Source organism: Xenopus laevis, chromosome 7L (genome assembly GCF_017654675.1).
Source record: "Xenopus laevis strain J_2021 chromosome 7L, Xenopus_laevis_v10.1, whole genome shotgun sequence".
Taxonomy (NCBI): Eukaryota; Metazoa; Chordata; class Amphibia; order Anura; family Pipidae; genus Xenopus; species Xenopus laevis.
In genome coordinates, this window is record NC_054383.1 from 85,943,903 (window position 1) to 85,965,000 (window position 21,098).

The following is a 21,098-nucleotide window of genomic DNA, read 5'->3' on the forward strand; positions in this document are numbered from 1 at the left end:
ATTTTTACATTTTGTGATTCCACCCATATATCATGCATAATACATTTCCCTGATTTTACATTTTCCTGGATTTTGCACCATTTTTTTCTGGTCCCCTGAAAAACCTAAAATGGGGGTTCTACTGAATTTTTTTTAAATCTTTGGGCTGGTTTAAAATGGATCAGGCCAAGAAATTCCAATTAGAGCTGCACTGTTGCTTTAAGACCATGGCTTTTGCATTGGTTTGTGACCTTAGCCTACCTTATTTTCTCCCAGAAAAAATGCTGCATAAAACATGCGAAATCACTTCCAATGAACTCCTGCACCCTAAACTACTACATATGCCACATGTTTCAGGGCAGCCCCAGTTTCCTCTGGAAAATCATCATTGTGCAGCTATTTTGAGGAATCACATGACTGGGTAATGCAGCTCCAAGAAAATTGGGAGATCGGTTTCATTTTGAACCAGGTGTCTTAGCAAGATATCCTCCATAAATCACTGTAAGACATGTTTAGGCTGAATTCCTAGAGACTTTATTAGAGGTGTGCAGGTGTGTGCAGTCAGGGTGTGCCGAGATCTGAAGGGTCTCACATAGACCATATATATTGTATAAAAATAATGCTGGGTGCCACCTTATTGTAAATGCCACGTGAAAACCCGAGATCACAGGAACGATGATTGTATAAGCAAAGTCACTTCAATTTGTACACGAGCTAAGAATGTAGATACTAGGCATGTTTCTATGTACATCCACACCTCTGTTAAAATCCCCAAAATGTTTAATACATTTTTCCTTAATTTAAATCATTTTAGCATTATTTAATACAGTATATGGAGGTGAAGCTTAGTATGTGAATTCTGTGGAAATTTGTGATAATTAAAATGCCAGCAATGATATGTTGTGAAGGGGAGCCAAGGCTTTCTTATAGATAATTTTATGTAACCAGGGTATGGATGTTTTCCTCATGCTTGTATGGGCTTCCCCTGGGTACTTCTATATACGAGGCACAAAAGACTTGTAGATGCAGGGCCAGTCCTTGCACTATTATCAGGAAATGTGCACTAATGTTCTGTGTATGTGCTTAAGGTGTATTATGTTGTAACTACTTGCTACAATGTGAATTCATGTTTAGTGAGTGCATACATATAGATCTGAAGGCCATTTAAACATAGGGGCACATTACTTGTATTTACAAAGGAAAAATCCCAATGTAAATCCAACAGTTTTTTTTTGTTTCACCAGTAGTACGTGAGGTCTGGGTGCACATGCCCCCGTGCCTACAGCTCAAGGTGGAGGTATTCAACCAAAACAGAAGATGGCAGGCACTCACAGATCACACAAACAGGCTAGTAAAATAACTGAGAACTTTATTTTAGGCCACAAAGTAAATTAATACATAACCTTATGCGTTTCGTGGCTTTAGGCGATCATGAGCCTATGATTAAGTGCCTAAAGGCAGGAAACGTGTAAGGCTATGTATTAATTTACTTTGTGGCCTTAATTAAAGTTCTCAGTTCTTTTACTAGCCTGTTTGTGGGATCTGCGAGTGCCTGCAAATTACTTGTAGCCAAAGGAAAAGATCAGTCAATGTGAATATACTTAGCAACTGAAACAGTGAGTTTGGGAACCAATGTGCAGTCAACTTAAAGAGTAGGTTGGGTTGGGTCTGTGACCGAACACAGTGAGGAAAGGTAAAAATGTCCTGTCCTTTTGTGGTTAGCAGCTCTTATTAACTCTTATTAACTTATTTTCACTATCCTTGGCCCTAAGCAAGCAGCGACTTGTGAATAATTAATTCTTTTTCCTTTGCATTCCTTGCTAATCTGCTGAGCTCCATGGTCTATTAACTATGCCAACAGGAGTTAATGTGCTGTCAGTAACAATAATTACTGTAATATCACTAATAAACTGGTTGCTACAGAGCACACTGAAAGTCAAAGGCAAAGATGTAGCCATAGAGATTGGTAGCTGCTGTAGGAGTTTGGTGACAGAGCGCAGTATTAATCTTAATCTCCTTCTTACATAGCAGACAGTTTGATTTGCATGAAATATTTATTTTTGTCAGCAAATTATCAGTGGATTTATGTGCAGTCAGTCTTCTGAGCTGTTCATGGCATGCAGTATTCTTCTAATATTTTAGTGCAGGAAGAGAAAATGACCTTGTGAATGTCACGAGTCTTTTCTGATGTGTCTTGCCTATGGAAATGCTTGTTTTCTGGAGACAGCTGCACACGTTTGCCATATTATTATCATCAGTTCTCACTGGCAGCAAATCACAACCTAGGAAAACCCTATCATGGGTATTCATACACATTGTTGGACGTGTCTCTCTGTGTAGGAGCTATATAGATGGGCAATCACAAAAGTGCACAGGATTGTGTATTGGGGCATGTTCTGAAGCTATAGTTGCTAATTTACAGGGCAGACACAGGACTGTACAGGAGGAATTCTGCAATGGCAACACCTAGTGAATGTGAATATCCGTGTGCCGCACCATAGAACCAATATACATCTATATACACAGATCTTAGGGATGTTCAACCTGGCTCTCAATCTGTAAAGAAATGGCAACTCCCAGCAATTCACTGACAAGGGGGATATTAGAATATAGTCTCACCACAGTTCAGACCATTGATATACTCTAGGACAGGGATCCCCAACCTTTTGAACCCGTGAGCAACATTCATAAGCAAAAGGAGTTGGGGAGCAACACTAGCATGAAAAATATTCTTGGGGTGCCAAATGAGGGCTGTGATTGGCCATTTGGCAGCCCCTATGTAGATTGTCAATGTACATTGAGGCTCTGTTTGGCAGTACACTTGTTTTTATACAACCAAAACTTTCCTCCAAGCCTGGAATTAAAAAATAAGCACCTGCTTTGAGGCCACTTAGGAGCAACATCCAAGGGGTTGGAGAGCAACATGTTGCTCACGAGCTACTGGTTGGGGACCACTGCTCTAGGAAATTCTGATACTTGTAGTTAAACTTACTCACATTAACACAGCATTCAACACCAAATATATGTAAATTACTCTGTACTGAACAGACTGTTTCCAAAGGACAGTTTCATCACATTTATAAAGCTAATTAGTTTAAAAGGGAGCAGTCATATTTTTCTTTGTTCCCCATACTGCAATGGATGTTTCATAATGGATTCCACAAATAGGATTTATTAATGCTTTCTCACAGCTTTATACATGGTGCCACCTTTTGCAGCAGCACACTTTTATTGGTGAAATCCGTTGTATGTATGGATGCACCAAATCCAGGATTCGGTTTAGGATTCGGCCTTTTTCAGCAAGATTCGGATTCGGCCGAATACTTCTGCCCGGCTGAAGCGAATCCGAATCATAATCTACGGGGAGGGAAACCGCGTGACTTTTTGTTACAAAACAAGGAAGTAAAAAATGTTTTCCCTTTCCCACCCCTAATTTGCATATGCAAATTAGGATTCAGATTTAGTTCGGTATTCGGCCGAATCTTTCGCAAAGGTAAAGATTAATTTTTTTCTTCCATTGCCAAAGCTGACTAAATCTGAGATCAGTGACATGTATGTTATAGATAGAGCTATTATAAACAGCTACTCAACTGATCTTAAATTTTTTGTATTCAGGCCGTCTACTATTCATTTTCAGTCTTGACTTCCCAACCGCTCCCTGATTGCTAGGGTAATTAAGCCATGAGTGAAAAAAATCACAAAACAATTCGAAATCAAGTCCAAAATCTTTATCTTTATTATCAAAATCTATATTTATTTATAAGTATTATACTCTGTTATTGCTGCAAAAGGTGAATCTGCAAATACACGTGGGGACAGAATTCATAAGAACATGCATCCCAAATTTTAGTTTCAGTGCTTTAGAATAAAAATATTAGAGCAAATATTTCAGTGGAAAATTTGTTCAAAACATGAGAGAATCAGCCATGGGTCTGGATATTTAAATATAATTTAAATTTATGCCCTCAGCCCAACTTTTTTTATTGCTAATCTCTCTTGATCTATCTATAGGCCAGCACCGCCGTCCCTCCAGTGAATCTGCTGCCTCAAAATATGAGGTTGCTGAGGGCTCCGATTCTCCCAGAAGCCTCCACTGCAGAAACATTCTCCTATCCTCCAATCAGTAGCCAGACTGAATCCACATTCCTAGAGGAGGAAGGTGTAAACACACCCCCGGTAAGAATTTTTCTATTTTTATGTGTGTGTATATATATATATATATATATATATATATATATATATATATATATATATATATATATATATATATATATATATATATATATATATATATATATATATTTATGTATGCGTATATATACAGTATCTTATGGCTTTTAAGGAAAACTGTAGCTAAATACAGTATAAAAGAATAGAGTATGCTTCATTAGCACAAAAAAAGCCCTAATGTATTTATAAAGCAGTAACATATTCAGCAGCACTGTACAACAGAAGCATAAACACATCATGTGTGCAGATTATGTAGTTAATACAGAAGTTTAAGAGGTCCTTGCTCTTTGAAACTCACAACTTGCCAGTTTACACTGATCTGATCAATCAGTTTGTGGGTTGATCTGCCAGTACCTGGCTTCTTATTGACTCAATCTTTAGCCAAAAATTTGCAAATATTAGTGAGTGGCCAGCCTGGTCACTTCATGTATGACTGTTCTTCCTCTCGGAAGAAATTTAAAATCATCTGCTTGTTTTTTTTTTTATAGAGCTTCCGCATTTCGTTTTTGTTTTTTATTAACACAATGCTGTGTAAAACTTGTAACCACAAGATCAAATTCATAATTTTTAATTTGATTCAGAAAAAGGCCAATAAAAACCCAATAAAGCCAATTGGCCGAACAGAAACACGGGTGATGAAAGATTAAAGCGGAGCTCACCCTTCCTTGTGGCGTCTCGGCCGCAGCTCTCGCGATACTCCGGCAACTCCAAGCCGGCATCTGCAGTACAAAATTTGTGTATCGCTGTTCAGCGCTGGCCCGTCCACATCAAGACTCGCCACACTTCATCTTTGAAAAAGCGGCTTTATTCAGATTGCAAAAAGTGATAACAGGCAGTGGGTAAGTGGTGCGAACTAACGCGTTTCGTGCCCTCTCTATTGGCACTTCATCAGAGAACTCTGATGAAGTGCCAATAGAGAGGGCACGAAACGCGTTAGTTCGCACCACTTACCCACTGCCTGTTATCACTTTTTGCAATCTGAATAAAGCCGCTTTTTCAAAGATGAAGTGTGGCGAGTCTTGATGTGGACGGGCCAGCGCTGAACAGCGATACACAAATTTTGTAAAGCCAATTGGCCATTAGTTTAATAAAAACACACACACTACTCGGTTTAATGTGCTTAGAATCGCAGCGTTTGTCTTTAGAATGCATCCTCTGCATATTTATTCTCAAGCAGTTCTGTAAACATGACCCATGGTTTGTTCAAGGTCAACCAGGACATTCGGGCATAGCTCTTATCACTTACTCTTCATCCTAGCAGCTTTTCTGGTCAGGACACTTTAAACTTAGTGAAGTGTGGTCCCTTTGTAAAAGCACCTTTGTTAAGGGCACCCTCTGTGGCTCCAGTGAGGGGGAGGTTAGAATAGGTACATTAACATTTCAGTGAAGAACAATTACTTCTGAGTCGTGATAGTTCAGCTGCAGAAAATCTCAGCCGAGCTGCTGTGAGAGCTATAAAAACAATGTGTAATATCCTGTATTTTTAGCTTAACCGCGGGGAACCTCTCTGAAATGCTGCGGCCTCTGCAGGCACAGGGAAAATCACACAAACTCCAGAAGAAAAGAAAGGAAAACAAAACCTTTTCATTTTAAGGCTTGGCTAAACCATTGCCAACAGGGATTTAGAAGAAGCAGGACATTTTACAGGTTAATTCTGTTGTGAATAAGTGCAATAGCCTGATATAAAGAGCACAACCCTGTTCACTTCTCCTAGTCATTGGTGCTAGCCAAATACCTAGACACAACAGAGTCACCGTAGCACTGACCACTGATATTCTTTTAAACCATCCTAAGGGTGTTTTCAACATTCTTGCAATTAACCGTGTACTAATGAGCTCACGATGTGTTTTTATGTATATAATTCAGCCTCCACTGCAGAAAGGGCCTTTACATCTGTATAGTTCTGATCTGTGCCCATAACTGTACAGCTTTTAAATGTTCAATTTCTTAAAATATACTCTGCATATAATAAGACAAGCAAGTACCTCAGCCCACAGAGCCAGTGTTTGCCATTTTTATGCATACAGTATGTAGCATTAGTGTACATTTTCCTGACCAAGAGCACCCGATCCAGTGCAGCCTCCCCCTTGATCCTACATGTCCAGCCACCCTATTCCTCCTAAGCTTCTCACGTGGCCCAGCCATTTTTCAAATCTCCATCTCACATGCATACCATGGTATGGGATGCATTATCAATTTATCCCTTGTCCAGAAAGTTCCAAATGATGGGAAGGCCATCTACCATAGACTTCATTACAAACAAATAATTCTAATTTTTAAAAATAATTTCCTTTTTCTCTGTAATCCGGAAAAACCCCCAAAGAATTCTGGATAGCAGGTCCCACACCTGTATGAGCAAAATAGCTTTTTATACAAGTGCGACATTCTTAACACCTGTTCTGGTATGACAGATTGGCAAGGCGGCATTGTCATGTCATTTGTCTAAAGTGTTTTCTCCATATTAATTTCCCTTTCATTTACACAGAAGCTGTGTGTTATCCACCTGTAGACCAGATGTTTTTTGTTTGCTGAATTAATCAATAGCTCAGAACTCTAACGATGCCCTCTAAACTGCTTAATACATGTTCATTCACATTTGTTACCAATACTTTTTACTTAAAGTTCTGAATCCTTATTTGAAGTTCTAAAATTAATGGCTGACCAGCCTACTTATAAATTAACTACCATTAAAAGACAGAAACCCAGCCAGTATGTCACAATTGCAGTTTGACAGTTTACCCATTACCTATGTAGTCCCTAATTCATACAATAATACGTAGTCGATAAGTATAAACTAAGGAGCTGAGCGCTAGCTCAGCTGATTGTTTGTACAATAGTATGTATTGTATATGTATGGAATCTATTATCCAGAATGCTCGGGATCTGTGATTTTATGGATAAGTCTTTCTGTAGTTTGGAACACCAGACCCTAAGTGTGTTAAAAAAAATCGTTTAACCATTAAATGAACCCAATAGGATTGTTTTGCCTCCATTAAGGATCCCAACTCAGAATTCATAGCTGGGATGAAATACAAGGTACTGTTTTATTATTACACAGAAAAAAGAAAATCATTTTAAAAATGTGGCTTCTGAATATCCAATGCCATACCAGTATTAGTAAAGATATTTTGGGGCCCACTAAATGGTGAGGCATTCCCATGGTTACCCTCATATATGATCTTATCCTTAGCTGATCTATATATGTGTAGCTATTCCTCCCGTAGGTTGGTGGTTTTATACAAGTGTAGGGCTTTGTTCAGGAACTGCTCACACGCAAACTGCCCTATTTATACCCTCCAATGCTCATACCCTACAGACATATACCAAGTTGAGTAGTGATCGGCTTATCTGACTGGTTTTGCTTCGCCTAAATTGCAACAAAATGCATTGAAGTCTATTGGCTACAATTTTTTTTTTTTTTTTTTTTTACTACTGTTGAGCATTTATTCCAAATCTTGTAGAGAGAATATTTTCCTAAAAGAAGTGCAGTACAGATAAGTTATAAGGCTGGTTCTTGAGAGTCCTACTTTGCCCCTCTCAGAAGTAGACAGGACTAATCTCTTAGGCATTGATTACAAAAGGGACTAATGACGTGCGTAGCTTGCACCGCTGCATGTCACACAACATTCTGTTTTCATTGGGGACCCTTTCAAGCTTATAATCTCATTCCTGTGTACATAGCATGCACATTCCTCCTCTGAGAACTGAGACAGTGTTGCACCACAACGTGGACTCACAGATGAATGAAAGTGCGACGTGCACTGGCATTACCCAGGCCGGAAAGTAATTATTATGTAAAGGGGCCTCCTATGGTTTTGAAGTTCATAGGATCAGCTGTTCACAGATGCAATTTTGCTGTGGAATGATTTCTTACTCACATCCTGGGGAGAAATGATTACATTCCCAAGACTCTGGCACCATTTCCTTCACAGCTTTCAGTTAACCCTTTTCACGGCCACAGTCAGCAGACATGTCCCTAACACACGTTCTAGTCTTTGCTTGGTGAAACTTGTTGACCTTGACCATCACATGCTATATGATGTCATCAGACGTCTGCAAATGGAACTAATGAATCCTTTAGAGTACCCCTTGTGTACGTGACACTTTCCTGCTGCAGCTACTGGCTTTCCCTGTTATCACTTTCCAATCTCACATGTCAGCACAGAGACGTAAATTAGCTAAGAAATATTTGGATTTGAAGGTCAGCCTCGCTTTATTAGAATACTGTATTGGCATTTACTGTATCCTTCTTATAAAAAGTAATGAGCCTTTCCAGGGATACATGATAGCTTTTTTTTTATTCCATCAGCCCACATGAAACATATCCTAACACCTGTTGTTGTACTCTCTCTTATCGCTTTGTCAGTTGGAATGCACAGTTACCTCAAAACCACCATGTACAGAAGAAAATTCCCAAGCTTTTTTTTTTTTTACATTATTTTATCTTGAACATTCTAGCAATTTTACACAGTTCTGGCATCCATGACCAGTATGTGTGTAATTTGTTTGGTATAGAACTCCAGAATATGTTTATATATAAATGTACACAGCTCTGTCATTCTCAAGGTCCAGAGTGGTTTTGAGGCAAAGACAACAGAACAGCATAGCCTGTGCCTTTGTGTTGTTTTTTTTGTTTTTGTTTTTTCCAAAAATAACATATAAAATGGGGATGCATATGGGGGGAAATGTACACTGACAAGAGTATCCCCATTGATAAAGTTCTTGTATACTACTTCATCTTAAATAAGGTTCTTATGTGCTATCTTCCAGGTTAACGGCTGCCTTTTGGACCCACTGCCTCCAGTTACTATAAGGAAAGCATGTCAGTCGTTGCCATGCAACATGATGGAGACATCTATAGATGAAGGCATTGAGACGGAGGATGACACTGAGGAGGACCCAGCTCAAGCATTTGCAGCTTGTCAGGGCAGGCGTAGTGGACAGAGGCGACATACTCTTGCCGAAGTGACCAATCAATTGGTTAGGCTACCTAGCGGGGGTCCAGACATGGAAGGTAAATGGCAGATTCCAAAAAAACTTCCATATATTCACCACACCCTATGCCCCCCATTTCCCTGCAATGTGTCCAGGGCAAAGTAATGTATTGGAAAAGAATTACCCAATCCTATTTATCGTTATAATTGGGAACCCGACTACCTTAGCCCTCAATTGTTTATTAATCTATTTGTTCACTTGGAAATTGTTCATACTGTTTAATAATACAATAGTTACATATTGGATTCATATTAAACATTTTTCCAGGGGCAAAAGGACAAGTCCACAATAATGTACAAACCCCTTTTGTGTGAAATGTATATCCAGATTTGTGGTATTTCTGTGTTATCAGAACATCTTGTCAGTCTAAAGACGTACAATTAATGAAATCTATGCAGTAATGCGTGTGTCCATAATGTTATAACAAAATGTAATTGAAAAGTTAGTGGAAGTCTATGAATACATTAAATATTTGTGTTTGTGTGTGTGTGTGTGTGTGTGTGTGTGTGTAGCTTTTTTTTTTTTTTTTTAATCACAGAAAAAGTAGAAAAAATATGACCAGGAAAAAAATTATTCACCTCTTAATTTTATCTTTTTTTTGCAGGCAAACTTTTCACCATTGGGGACAACCCATCTCTGGGAAGTGTAGATTCAGAATTCGACATGGGATCTATTCAGAGTGATTTCAGTTTCCAAGATGAAATGAAAGAAGCTGTTATGGCAAATCAACCAGTCACCAGGCTGACACCACCATTCATAGGACTGCGACCAACAAATTTAGCTATGCCCACAATTCCCTGCCAAAAACGGGAGGCTCATAACAGGTCTCCAGTCAGTTTCCGAGAAGGCAGACGAGCATCAGATACCTCTCTAACACAAGGTAATTCATTTCTTTCTGGATTTCACCTCATTTGTAATAACCATTTGCAAATGTTTCTATTTGTGTATGAATAAATATGAAAATTGAGACATCCATACCAGATCCTCCAGCTAGGGTCCTGTATGAGCTACATGTTGTCAGACACAATCAAAGTCTGTCTTTCTCTCTCTGTCTCTTTCTTTCTTTCTTTCTTTCTTTCTTTTTCTTTCTGTCAATTGCAGTTTACATTCTGTATGTGTGCACATTTCAGAATCTGCATTACACAAGCCAATTAAACTACAGTACAGTTGTGGCAGTGCCTTGTAGCTATGGAACAAAGTGATTTAAAGCTTGCCATTGAGGGAAGAAAGTATGACTGCATTTTTCAGACTTTCGCATTCCTAAGACCTTGAACTTTGTGAAGTTTAATAATCACAAAGAAAATGCTTTGATGTAATTAAGTTAAATGTATTCTCAAATATATAGGTATTGTGGCCTTTCGTCAACATCTGCAAAACCTGGCCAGGACAAAGGGTATCTTAGAGCTCAACAAAATTCAGATGTTTTATGAACAGATGGGACCTGATGAGGAGCAAAATGTCACTAGCGTTCCAAACCACCTCCAGGACTACAACCATCACGTGGTAAGGAAATCCTTCCGTATTCTGATGGGACTAGAACCAGGGCCGGATTTACATAGTGGGTGCCCCTAAGCCCAATGCTGTTCTTCACCCCTGTCCCCTCCCCTTTATTTGTGCAAATTTTTATCATCCGGACCAAAGCAATGGGGGATTGGCGCACAGGAAATTTAAAAAATCATTGTATCTCCAGCGCATCCCCAGTGTTTATAAAACCAATGTGGGTGTTGTTGGGCAGCATGCCACTTTCTACTAGAACTACTAGACCTGTTGTCTACTATATTGAACTGGTTCCCTCATGATGGAACTTCAGAAGGCCAGGCCTGTTTCTAACTCGCATTTACTCTTTGCAGCTGGATATGTCTGCGCATCTTCCAAGTGTATCCACGTTTCCCAATGGCATGCACCCCCATTTTCTCTCTAGACGCCAGAGTTTGGAGACACAGTATTTACAGCACAGGTTGCAGGTATGTTATTCTGTAGTTGTTGCTCATTATTGATAATGTGCCTAAAAATATCCCTATATTAAATCTTTTTTTGGAAAGGATAGGTGCCCACAAAATATTATACAATGCAGTATGTCAAAACACTGTAGTAGAGTAGAACCAATTCGATCACAACTGTGCCCACTGAGGCTGAGTCTTTGGGCACTGGCCTCCATTGCCAAAGAACCATCAAAACCGTCAAACTTACCAAATACCTACCAAGTACAAAAAGAAGTAACTAATAACTTAAAATAGGAAAAAGCAGTGCCAAGAGGTCTGAAAAAGAAAAGAATAATACAGGAAGCATATCAACTTTGGCTATCTGAGACCAAAATATAAAGCCTACATCATCGAAAGGACTACCTTTAGTAGTAACTACCCTGGGAGATATATTGCCCCCTTTTGTTTTGTTAGATTTATAATTAATGCTAGACCTTACTATATGAAGATACTATGTATATATTTGTTGGAAAAAACAAAGAGAAAAAAAACTTCAAATGAGTTGCTGCCTTCCCTGGTCTTTTTCATTAGAAGAGCAAGTCTCCTATTCAGTGAATGCTGCCTAGTAACCTCATGCTCTGTCCATTTCCCATTGTTTAGATAATATGATTTGTTAATGGTTTGCTTCTTTATAGCTATTGTAAAACAAATCCGGACATTACTCTGAGAAATAGTTACCAATACACAACAGTCCCCACTGAACTAATTCAAAATAGTTAATGAATAACTGTGTAATTCTAAACAACCATGCAATATACATTAATTAAAAATGTTCAGTGGTTTAATTGTAAATGTAATTGCTATTGAAATAATTCTACCTTTCTATTCTCTGCACTGCTGGTTCTGACCCTTGCACAATATAGCAAAATCCAATTTATTAACAGTCCTTTAAGAAAGCATGCAAGGCTTTGGGCAAAATGCACTCTTTGCTGGAGAAGAGCTGCCTTCAGCTACATTGTCTGAACTTGCCTGCCTTCTACCAGTGCTCCATTTCTTCAGCCTAAATTTCCTTTACACCAAAGAGTAAAGCCGATAATAAACCAAAACATAATATTTTTCCTGGAATTTAAACCACTAATTGTTAATTTAATTAAGTACTATTTGTTTGCATAATTTGCTGCTACGCAAACAGCAAGATTCTTAGAACAGTAGAATGAAATATATTCCCTTACGTAACTAGAAAAAGTGACAAATCATTTCTACATCCACGAAGAAAGGGGTTATTCATCTTTAAATCTTTTAGTATAATGAGGAGATTGATATTCTGAGACAATTTGCCATTCGTTTTATTTATTATTTTTTTATTATTATTTGTGGTTTTTGAGTTACAGTACATTTTTATTTGTCCTGCCTGTTTGATTAGGCAGCACGTGTGCATTAGCCCCCACGGCCTTTAAACCACACACCCAGTAACTTGTGGAAGGGAACTGTGAACTGCCTGCAGTCACATACATAGCCAGTAATGAGTGACAGGAATCTCAGACTTCCCTATTTCCCAATGGCTTTGCAGCGCACCAGGATGCCTGCCAGGGAGTGAACACCCAAAAATAAAGTGAATAGTTGATTTGTTTCCTGATAAGCACACTGAGAAACTGTTTCCTTCTCTTTGTTATTTTGCTTTTTATTTTCCCCCCCTAAACACAGTACTTTGTCAGCATATAATAATTTTCCTGTGTGTCTAAAATAATCAATCTGTATATGCATGTGTTTTGCCCTGCATACATGTACGAGCATGCCCTATTATAATAGTTGCTTTGCAGTTCTAAGGTCACTCTTGGTTTTGTTACAGAAAGCAAATTTACTGGCCAAAGCCCAGAACAGCTGCCAGTTATATTGTAAAGAATCACCAAGGAGCCTGGAGCAGCAGTTACAGGAACACAGGTGAGAGTGTGGAGCAGAAACCCATATCTGTATCATCATGATGATGATGATGTTTCTATATCTGGGATATCCCAGCATGCTCTGATAGTTAAATGCCTATAGATATGCTTGACGTGTTCTAGCACAGGATAATGTAACAACAGGAACAAGATTGTAACCAAGTCTAGCAACATATAGAATTAAACAGCGAGTAGCCACCCATACATCTATAGAGTCTCCTACCTATGGAGACCCCTTGGGAGAGGACTTCATCCAAATTCCAATGAGTTCCTCATCCAATGGGATTTTCCCGTAGGCCAGGTCATATACATGTGCCAATAAGTTGCTGATTCAACTGCCTTATTAGCCCTTTTATGGTCACCTATACCCTTTGGTGCCATTTTTGCAATGTGACGTAGTTCAAATTGCAATTTGGTGCACCTGCCCCTCAGTTTTTCATTTCTACATTTGCAAATAATTTATAGTCCGTGTCTGTGCCATTAGGTGGCATTTTATTTCTGCTTGACATACTATTTGTTATTACCTGATCAACACAAATTTTTTCAAAAATGTGAGATAAATTCACTTTATTATTAATCCAACAGATTGCACCAGAAACGGCTTTTCCTTCAGAAGCAACCACAGCTGCAGGCTTATTTCAAACAGATGCAGATAGCTGAAACCTCTTACCCCATGCAGACTCCGCAACTACCCTTGTCACACCAGGACACAGTACAACAGACACAGTTTGGCTTGTCTCAGCCACTTAGCCCTGTTATGGAACCAGCTTCTGATGAAATGCAATATGACCCATTCTTAAGTCAGTATCACAAGTTACATTCCCAGCAGATGCAGAACCTGGTGCAACCTAGCCAGCCACAGGTCACGGCGCAGATGCCTGTGCAGCAAGCTTCTTTGCATTATGCTTATCAGACCTGTGAATTATCAGGAGTGCCATCCCACGAGCCAGAATACACAAACCAGTGTCAGTATTCTATGAACTCAACGCAACAAGGTGTTATGACTTTGCCTGAAAACCAGAGTAATCTAGCAGGACCTGACCCACAGTTGTCCTATGAAACACTGGCCCTCGGTGAGCCATGTGACTGTGAGATGATGGAGACTGTTGATTCACACAGTGGATATGTCTTAGTCAATTAGACATTGCATGGAACATTATGTCTATGATCATGCTTTAGGGCAAGGCTGAAAAAAAAATGAAGGAAGAAAGTGTGAATTTTGAAAAGCTTTTATTCTTGTTGTCCCACCCAAAATAAGAAGGAAAAATTCATTACTTATTCTCCTACCCTTGGCCTCATTCCAGCTTTAAAAGCTGATTTGCTGAGATTCCAGATTTAATGTTCTGTGTCCCAGAAACCTGAGGTCCTGTAGAGGAGAAGTGACAGGAATATATCATTCTGACCTCCTACAGCACAATAAGACACTGGACTTTATAAATGACTCCAGATCGAAATGGCGGAGTTCATCTTTTATTAAGCAATATTCATTTTGTGGGAAGGGATTGTTCTTTGTAAAGTAATCATTATTGTAAAAAAAAACAAAAAAAACTCACAAACATTTCTTAGAACATGACTGCATTCTAAGTTACTGACTTTGGCAACAAGCACTTTGCAGTAAAACATGGAGAAGCTGGGAAGCCAAACCAGCTACCTGATTTCTAGACTAACATTGCTTGGAGAAACAGAACTTTAGAAGCCTCGGGAAAAGGAGAGGCATGAATGTGAATGCACAAAATAACATTACAGTACTGTTTTTGAAATGAGCTTGAGCTCTTGGGAAAAACCTATGATAATAACAGGAGCGTTTGAACTTGAGAACCAAGGCAAGACATACAATGTTCCTCATTGTAGTGCCTCAAGCTCACTTTTGGAGACACACGGCAGCCTTTGGAGACAAGAGACCATTGTTACAAGGCGTGTCACTTTTTAAGAACACAATGAAGAAATAATAATTAAGACTATGTTTTGAAGTCACAGTAATACTGTATGTTGCTGTTTGTTGAAGAAGCTTTGTACATTTGGTAACTATCTAGATTTTAGAATCAGGAAATCACAAAATGAGCTACAAAAATAATGTGTGAAGTGTGGTAGTTCTGTGCCTTTTTTGGGTTCTTTTTCATACTAGATTCTACTTTTTTTTTTTTTTTTCCAGATGGAAAAATTACCATAACCCCATTTATATCAATGCTACATCCAAAGTCCGTTCAGAGTCTGTGTGTACGTATGTTTGTTCCACTGTGTGGAATGCTAAATTGTTTAATGAATTCTATGTCTTGATTGCTCATGTGTAGAGAAAATGTTTCAAAAAGTATTATAGCAATATTTAATTCTATTTAATGTCATGAACTGTTGATATATTAACCATGGAAATGGATGTTCACACAAAGCTACAGTGAGGGAAATAATAGTGCATCAATGCAAATCATGTGTATAGTATTCTAATCAGAAGAGGTTACCTTAGCTGAGTTTGTAACTTAGATACAACGGTGTGTCCTCGTTCACAAATAGACGTTGCACTTTCTGTAAATTCAAGATTCAAAATAGCCATATTGTAATAGAACCTCCCATTAGGTAAGATGCATTATAACAGAAAAGAAGCTAGTAGTGTTAATGAATTTTGTTGTTGCGTTATCAGAGAAGGACTAAGCAGGCATCTCTTAATTCTGACCCAAGAAATCCCAGTACACTACATCATTAATCAAATCCTACATGTGAACCCTATTTTGACAAAGTTAAAGGGTCACTGTCTGAACCTTATTTTTTCTTTTTCTATGGATTTGTACAATGGAAATATTAAGAGTTGAATTTTAATTGCCCTGTTTCATTAGTATAAAGGCTCAGCTTGCAGTTTTAGCCTTGTTTATATAGCCATTGTCTCACTGTCAGGCAGAGTATGTGCTCCATGACTTCCTCCAGCCCTGATCACATGAATAGAAGGGGCACTTGGTGAGGGGGGGTAGAGTAAGGTCGCAGCTGGGGTGGTGGGCACATAGGGGTGGCAGAAAAAGGGTCTGGGGTTGTGTGCAGGCTCCTGATGTGGCAGCATTGGTGGGTCCCTACCAAGTCTGATACTGGGGGACATAATTGGCACTTTTAAAGCAGGGACAGCTTGGTAGGTTTTTCTTATAGATTGTATAGAGAGATACCATTTCCCATAGTAAGCACAAGCCTCCTTAAAATTGTCCGGGTCTACTGACCTTTTTAATTTTCACTCATAGAACCTACCAACCCTCTTTGCTTATTTTATTTGTTCCACTATGGTACTTGATAAACTCTCATCCTACTCAACTAGAATTTTGCCTCTTGATCTCTGCGTTTCTCCTCACTAGTGTCTATGTATAATTTGCTTCCAGTCGTTCTGTCCGTTCCTTTGATGGCTTCCGTGATATCCCTAGACCTGTGCTTTGGCAAGAAATAGGAAGCAATTCTGCTACAGTCATATAGGGATCTATAAATACAAAATTAGCATTGTTCAAGTGAGTGTCCATTACCTATGGTGTGAATTCTTTCATTACTTGACCTGCTCTACACTGAGAATTCACACCCACAAGTGATAAAAATTAACCATTTGCTTTTACCTTACAAACATCCTTTTGCAGTATATTTTGAACCAGGCAACTTAATTGTAAGCCCATAATGATAAATATAATTGTATCCTTCCTCTAGAATGCTCCAGCATTTTACTGTTCTTGTTTGAAGATTTGAAATTTAGAGTTGTCTACAAAAGCTGCCCTTTTCATTCAACTCCCATTATGATACCTACCTTCTTAGAATAAGGGGTTGATTTATCAACTTTTGAATTGAAACCTTTATTGCAATTCAAATGTTTTTGCGCAAAGACTCGTGAATTTGGGTTTCCAAAATTCTAATGTGCGCCGAATATTAAGCAGAAAAAAAATTAGAAAAGCTCAAATGTAAAACTTCGGCATGTTGAAGTCAATGGGAGTTGTCGTAGGCAAAATGTAAGCTTTTTGTTTTCCGTTCAGATTTTTTTGTAGACCCATTGAAAATGATGAGTATAAAGTCCTAGTATAGTGTTCAATGAATTTTTTTTCAAGGTTTTAGACTTTTTCAGATTAAATTTTCTCATAAATAAGCAAACATTTGAGTTTGGTAAAATTTCAAGTTTATTCAAATTGGAAAAAAAAAACAACACTAAAATTCACAAATTTGAATATTACTTCTGACCTCAGCATTTCTGACTTCATTGAGTGGCCCCTTTCTGAAGTTTCAGTAAGGTGGGGATGGTGCTATTTTTGTTTTTGTGCTGCAGAAATGATTTGGGGCAATTTCTTTAGCCTTAAATCATTAATGACTGACCTATGGGTAGTCTGACCTCCTTGACTTGTGGCTAAGAGGGCTTTCAAGTAATTCATGAATAATGATAGCATCTCTTTAAAAGTCACGTTTCCTGGACATTTATTATGAAATCTTTTTTTAAAAAATTTTTTGCATTCTTGAATAAGAGTTTCAGAATATGAAGTACTTTGTTCCCATTAAACAGAACTGTCTATTTTGATTTGCTCCTATGTGTAGCTCTACTGATCAGCACAGTGACAGTCTGAGTGCAGCTACAAGGAGCAGATACAGGCCTGAATACCGCAAAAGTATGCAAGCACACCATAGCAAGCATACCATGGAAACTCTGCATAGATAGCACAGGGCCGAGTACAGATATAGTCCTAGTATAGTATTAAGCACCATCATTTTATCTGGATATTTTTTTAATGTAATACAAATTAAAAATAAATAAATAAAGGATCCAGCTGCGATATCGAGATAATCGTTTGAATTGCAATAGTGATTTCCTGGAGCAATGTTACCAAGTTTTGTAGCACTATACTGAAAAAGCACCCCAAGTCAAAATATATTTTTATAGAAAACGAAGTCCAACTCAATTGTTACTCAATATATCAGGTCAAAAAAATTGGGTTCCTAAAAATGATTCATGCTTGATGCAGTGCTACATTAATCATGGGGATTTTGGGGGATGAATACATATATTTTTTAGGTTTTGTGATGAAATTAGGAGGTATTTATTTATTTTACTTTTCACTTCCTGTTTTTGTTGTTACCAACATGAGTTGACTTATCTATGATGCCATTGGTTTCATAGCCTGTTTTTGTCCTGTTTTGTTATAATCCCTTTAAAGGGAGCTAAATGTGGACGTCACCAAGCAGACCAGGGCCATACATTTGAATTGGGCAGCCAAAAACTTCTGTTAATTGTGGCTGTAGCAGAAATAACTTCTCATATCCTATGCCAAGCGAAAATCAGGAGACAAGGTATAATGGCCCTTTAACACTGTAATGCAATCAAGGAGCATTATTTATAAATCAAATTAATTCACTAACTCGCTCCTCGTAAAACAAAGACATGTTTTATTTGGCCAAGAAAATGCAGGAGTGCGTACTACTATCTGTTGACTTAATCTCAACCTTCTGAATTACTTAATGCCCTTGGGGTTATGTAAAAAAAGGCACTAAGTTTGCCCAGGTGCAGTGGCAATATAGCAACCAATCGACAGGTAGCATTTACTGGTCACATCTTATTGGTTGCTATACGTTATTGCTCTTGGGCAAACTTAATGCCTTTTATTACGTATGGGGATTACTGTAAACCTGCACGTAAGGTCTTTTTATTGGCAGAACTTGAACCTGCTCTTAGATATTAGCTGTGCATACTTGCAGTTATCATTGTGCATGGTCAAGGAGAGTCCTAGTCACTGTCTCTTAAAGGTATACTGTCATGGGAAAAGACATTTTTTCAAAATGAATCAGTCAATAGTGCTGCTCCAGCAGAATTCTGCATTGAAATCCATTTCTCAAAAGAGCAAACAGATTGTTGCCAGCTGGGAAATTGACAAAATGTCTAATGTCAGATTTCAAAATTGAATATAAAAAAATCTGTTTGCTCTTTTGAGAAATGGATTTCAGTGCAGAATTCTGCTGGAGTAACTCTATTAACTGATGCGTTTTGAAAAAAACATGTTTTCCAATGACAGTATCCCTTTAAATAGAGAAGGGTTTTGCTCCTTGTATGCGGAGAGCATACATTCTTTTAATATGAGTTGTATACTTAGGAGTGGGAGGAGCTGCAATACTGCTTACTATAGCAGAGATATCGGTAGACTTCAATGAAACCGAAACCCCTGTGGCCGGAAATAGACTGATGGAGTGCCTGTGGTTTGACAAGCAATGTGGCAAGTCCCACACACATAGATGAATGCATACACAAAAAAAGAGAAAATGTATGTAACAAAAAAATATTACTAATAAACCCCCCTCCCCAGGGCTGGACTGAGAATTAAAAAGGCCCTGGCATTTCAGGTATACAGAAGCCCAATCAGCCCACACAGAGGCCCAAACAGCCCCCACCAGCCCACTACATACTGACTTTCTATGGCACCTTATAGCAGCCCCTCTGGTATTTGCCAGAACCCACAGTTTGCCAGTCCGGGCCTGCCCTCCCCAATATTTCCATTAGAGTATTCCCAAAGGAGCCATGTGTTAAACAGCCTATCTTGCTCAGCACATTGACGTCACAATGTTATGCTGTATCAGACAGGTGCTGTTACCTTCACATGTGGAACCAACTTGAATTTTCTCTCAAATTTATATATGAATGTTTTAAAGAAAAAAAAAGTCTAGCAATAAAGCTAATCATTCTTATGGGGGATTTTTGAAAAGAAATCATCATACAGGTTCACAGTATAGGAAAGCCTATTTATGTTGTTTAATGCAATAAATGACATGTAACTACCTGCAGCCGAGATGGAGCTAATAAGAGCATTTAGAATAATACTTGGAAAGGTTCTTTTTATTTGATGTTTAGGTTGTACTGGATTTTATTTAAAAAAAAAAAACATCCTTATTAGTCAGCTGATTGTTTTGCGCTCAACGCACAAGGGACATTGTCAATTACAGTTTGTGTATGTAATTGAAGCAGAAGTGGATAATGTGGTTTGCATTTAATAAAGGTGTTTCAGTATGTCTTGTGTTTTATTCTTTGCATGTTACATACCAGAGTGGGTAAAGCACCTGCGGGGTTTTATTAGTAACTTGGAAGTAGTTGGAAGGTGGTGATGCAAAGTATGTCATGCATGGAAGGAAGCCACAGTCAAGGGTCAAAATTTGGTATGTGATCTGTTATCCATAAACTCCTTATCCAAAAACCTCCGAATTACAGAAAGGACATCTCTCGGAATCCATTTTATCCAAATAATTCAAATTTTTTTAAAAAAATAAAACCGTACCTTGTACTTGAGCCAAACTAAAATATAATTAATCATTACAGGAGGCAAAACAGTCATATTGGGTTTATTTAATATTTAAATGTTTTTTTAAAGTACACTTAAAGCATGGACATCCAATTTAGGGAAACGCTCATTATTTACAAAGCCCCAAGTCCCGAGCATTCTGGATAATCGATACCTGTAACTGAGAAAGTTTATGGTATGATGGGGCAAGGGTATAGAATACCGTGCACGGTCAGTGCGGTCACAAACCTTTATGATATGTTGATCTTATTTCAAACCATTTAGAGGAATGGGCTATAGAGACCCAAAATATAATTATGTAATTTATTGGCAGCAAAAAGATATAAAAAGCCAAGTTTTTATAGGTAGACCTGACATGATCTGATACCATCATCCAAGGTCTCCTATGCTGTAAGAATCTGTCCTGGTTCATTTGCTGATGATTTATTTTTAATTCCCAGCTGTATTGTAATTAAAAACTGTAATTTCTGAAGTTATGTGCCCTGTGAGCATATTTATGCACATTCCGAAAGTTACCCCAGCCAAACATGACTGCAATACAACTGCCCATATGCTAGAGTAGACCGCCATGAATTAAAGCATGATTGGCTCTGAAGTCCAGCAAGCATAGAGATGTCTAACACTGCACATAAATTTTTTTCCAGGTTGACGGACAGGAGAATTCTTCAATAAGGATCATATCTGCTCTGTCACACTTGATTTACACGCTACTTGGTTTCATATAACTGAACATGTGGTTTATTAGCTCTAAA

The 21,098-nt window shown here is 38.3% G+C and overlaps 1 protein-coding gene across 1 annotated transcript in view; it reads left to right on the forward strand.

The window, feature by feature from the left end:
- The window catches only part of sik2.L (salt inducible kinase 2 L homeolog), a 104,283-nt gene extending 87,923 nt beyond the window's left edge, over positions 1–16,360 (forward strand). Inside the window, exons 9-15 of the mRNA XM_018225910.2 lie at positions 3,991–4,155; positions 8,980–9,223; positions 9,809–10,084; positions 10,550–10,707; positions 11,055–11,168; positions 12,976–13,067; positions 13,652–16,360. Of these exons, the coding sequence (XP_018081399.1) occupies positions 3,991–4,155; positions 8,980–9,223; positions 9,809–10,084; positions 10,550–10,707; positions 11,055–11,168; positions 12,976–13,067; positions 13,652–14,207 (1,605 nt within the window). The 3' untranslated portion in view covers positions 14,208–16,360. The remainder of the gene's footprint in view (positions 1–3,990; positions 4,156–8,979; positions 9,224–9,808; positions 10,085–10,549; positions 10,708–11,054; positions 11,169–12,975; positions 13,068–13,651) is intronic.
- The last annotated feature ends 4,738 nt before the right edge of the window (positions 16,361–21,098 follow it).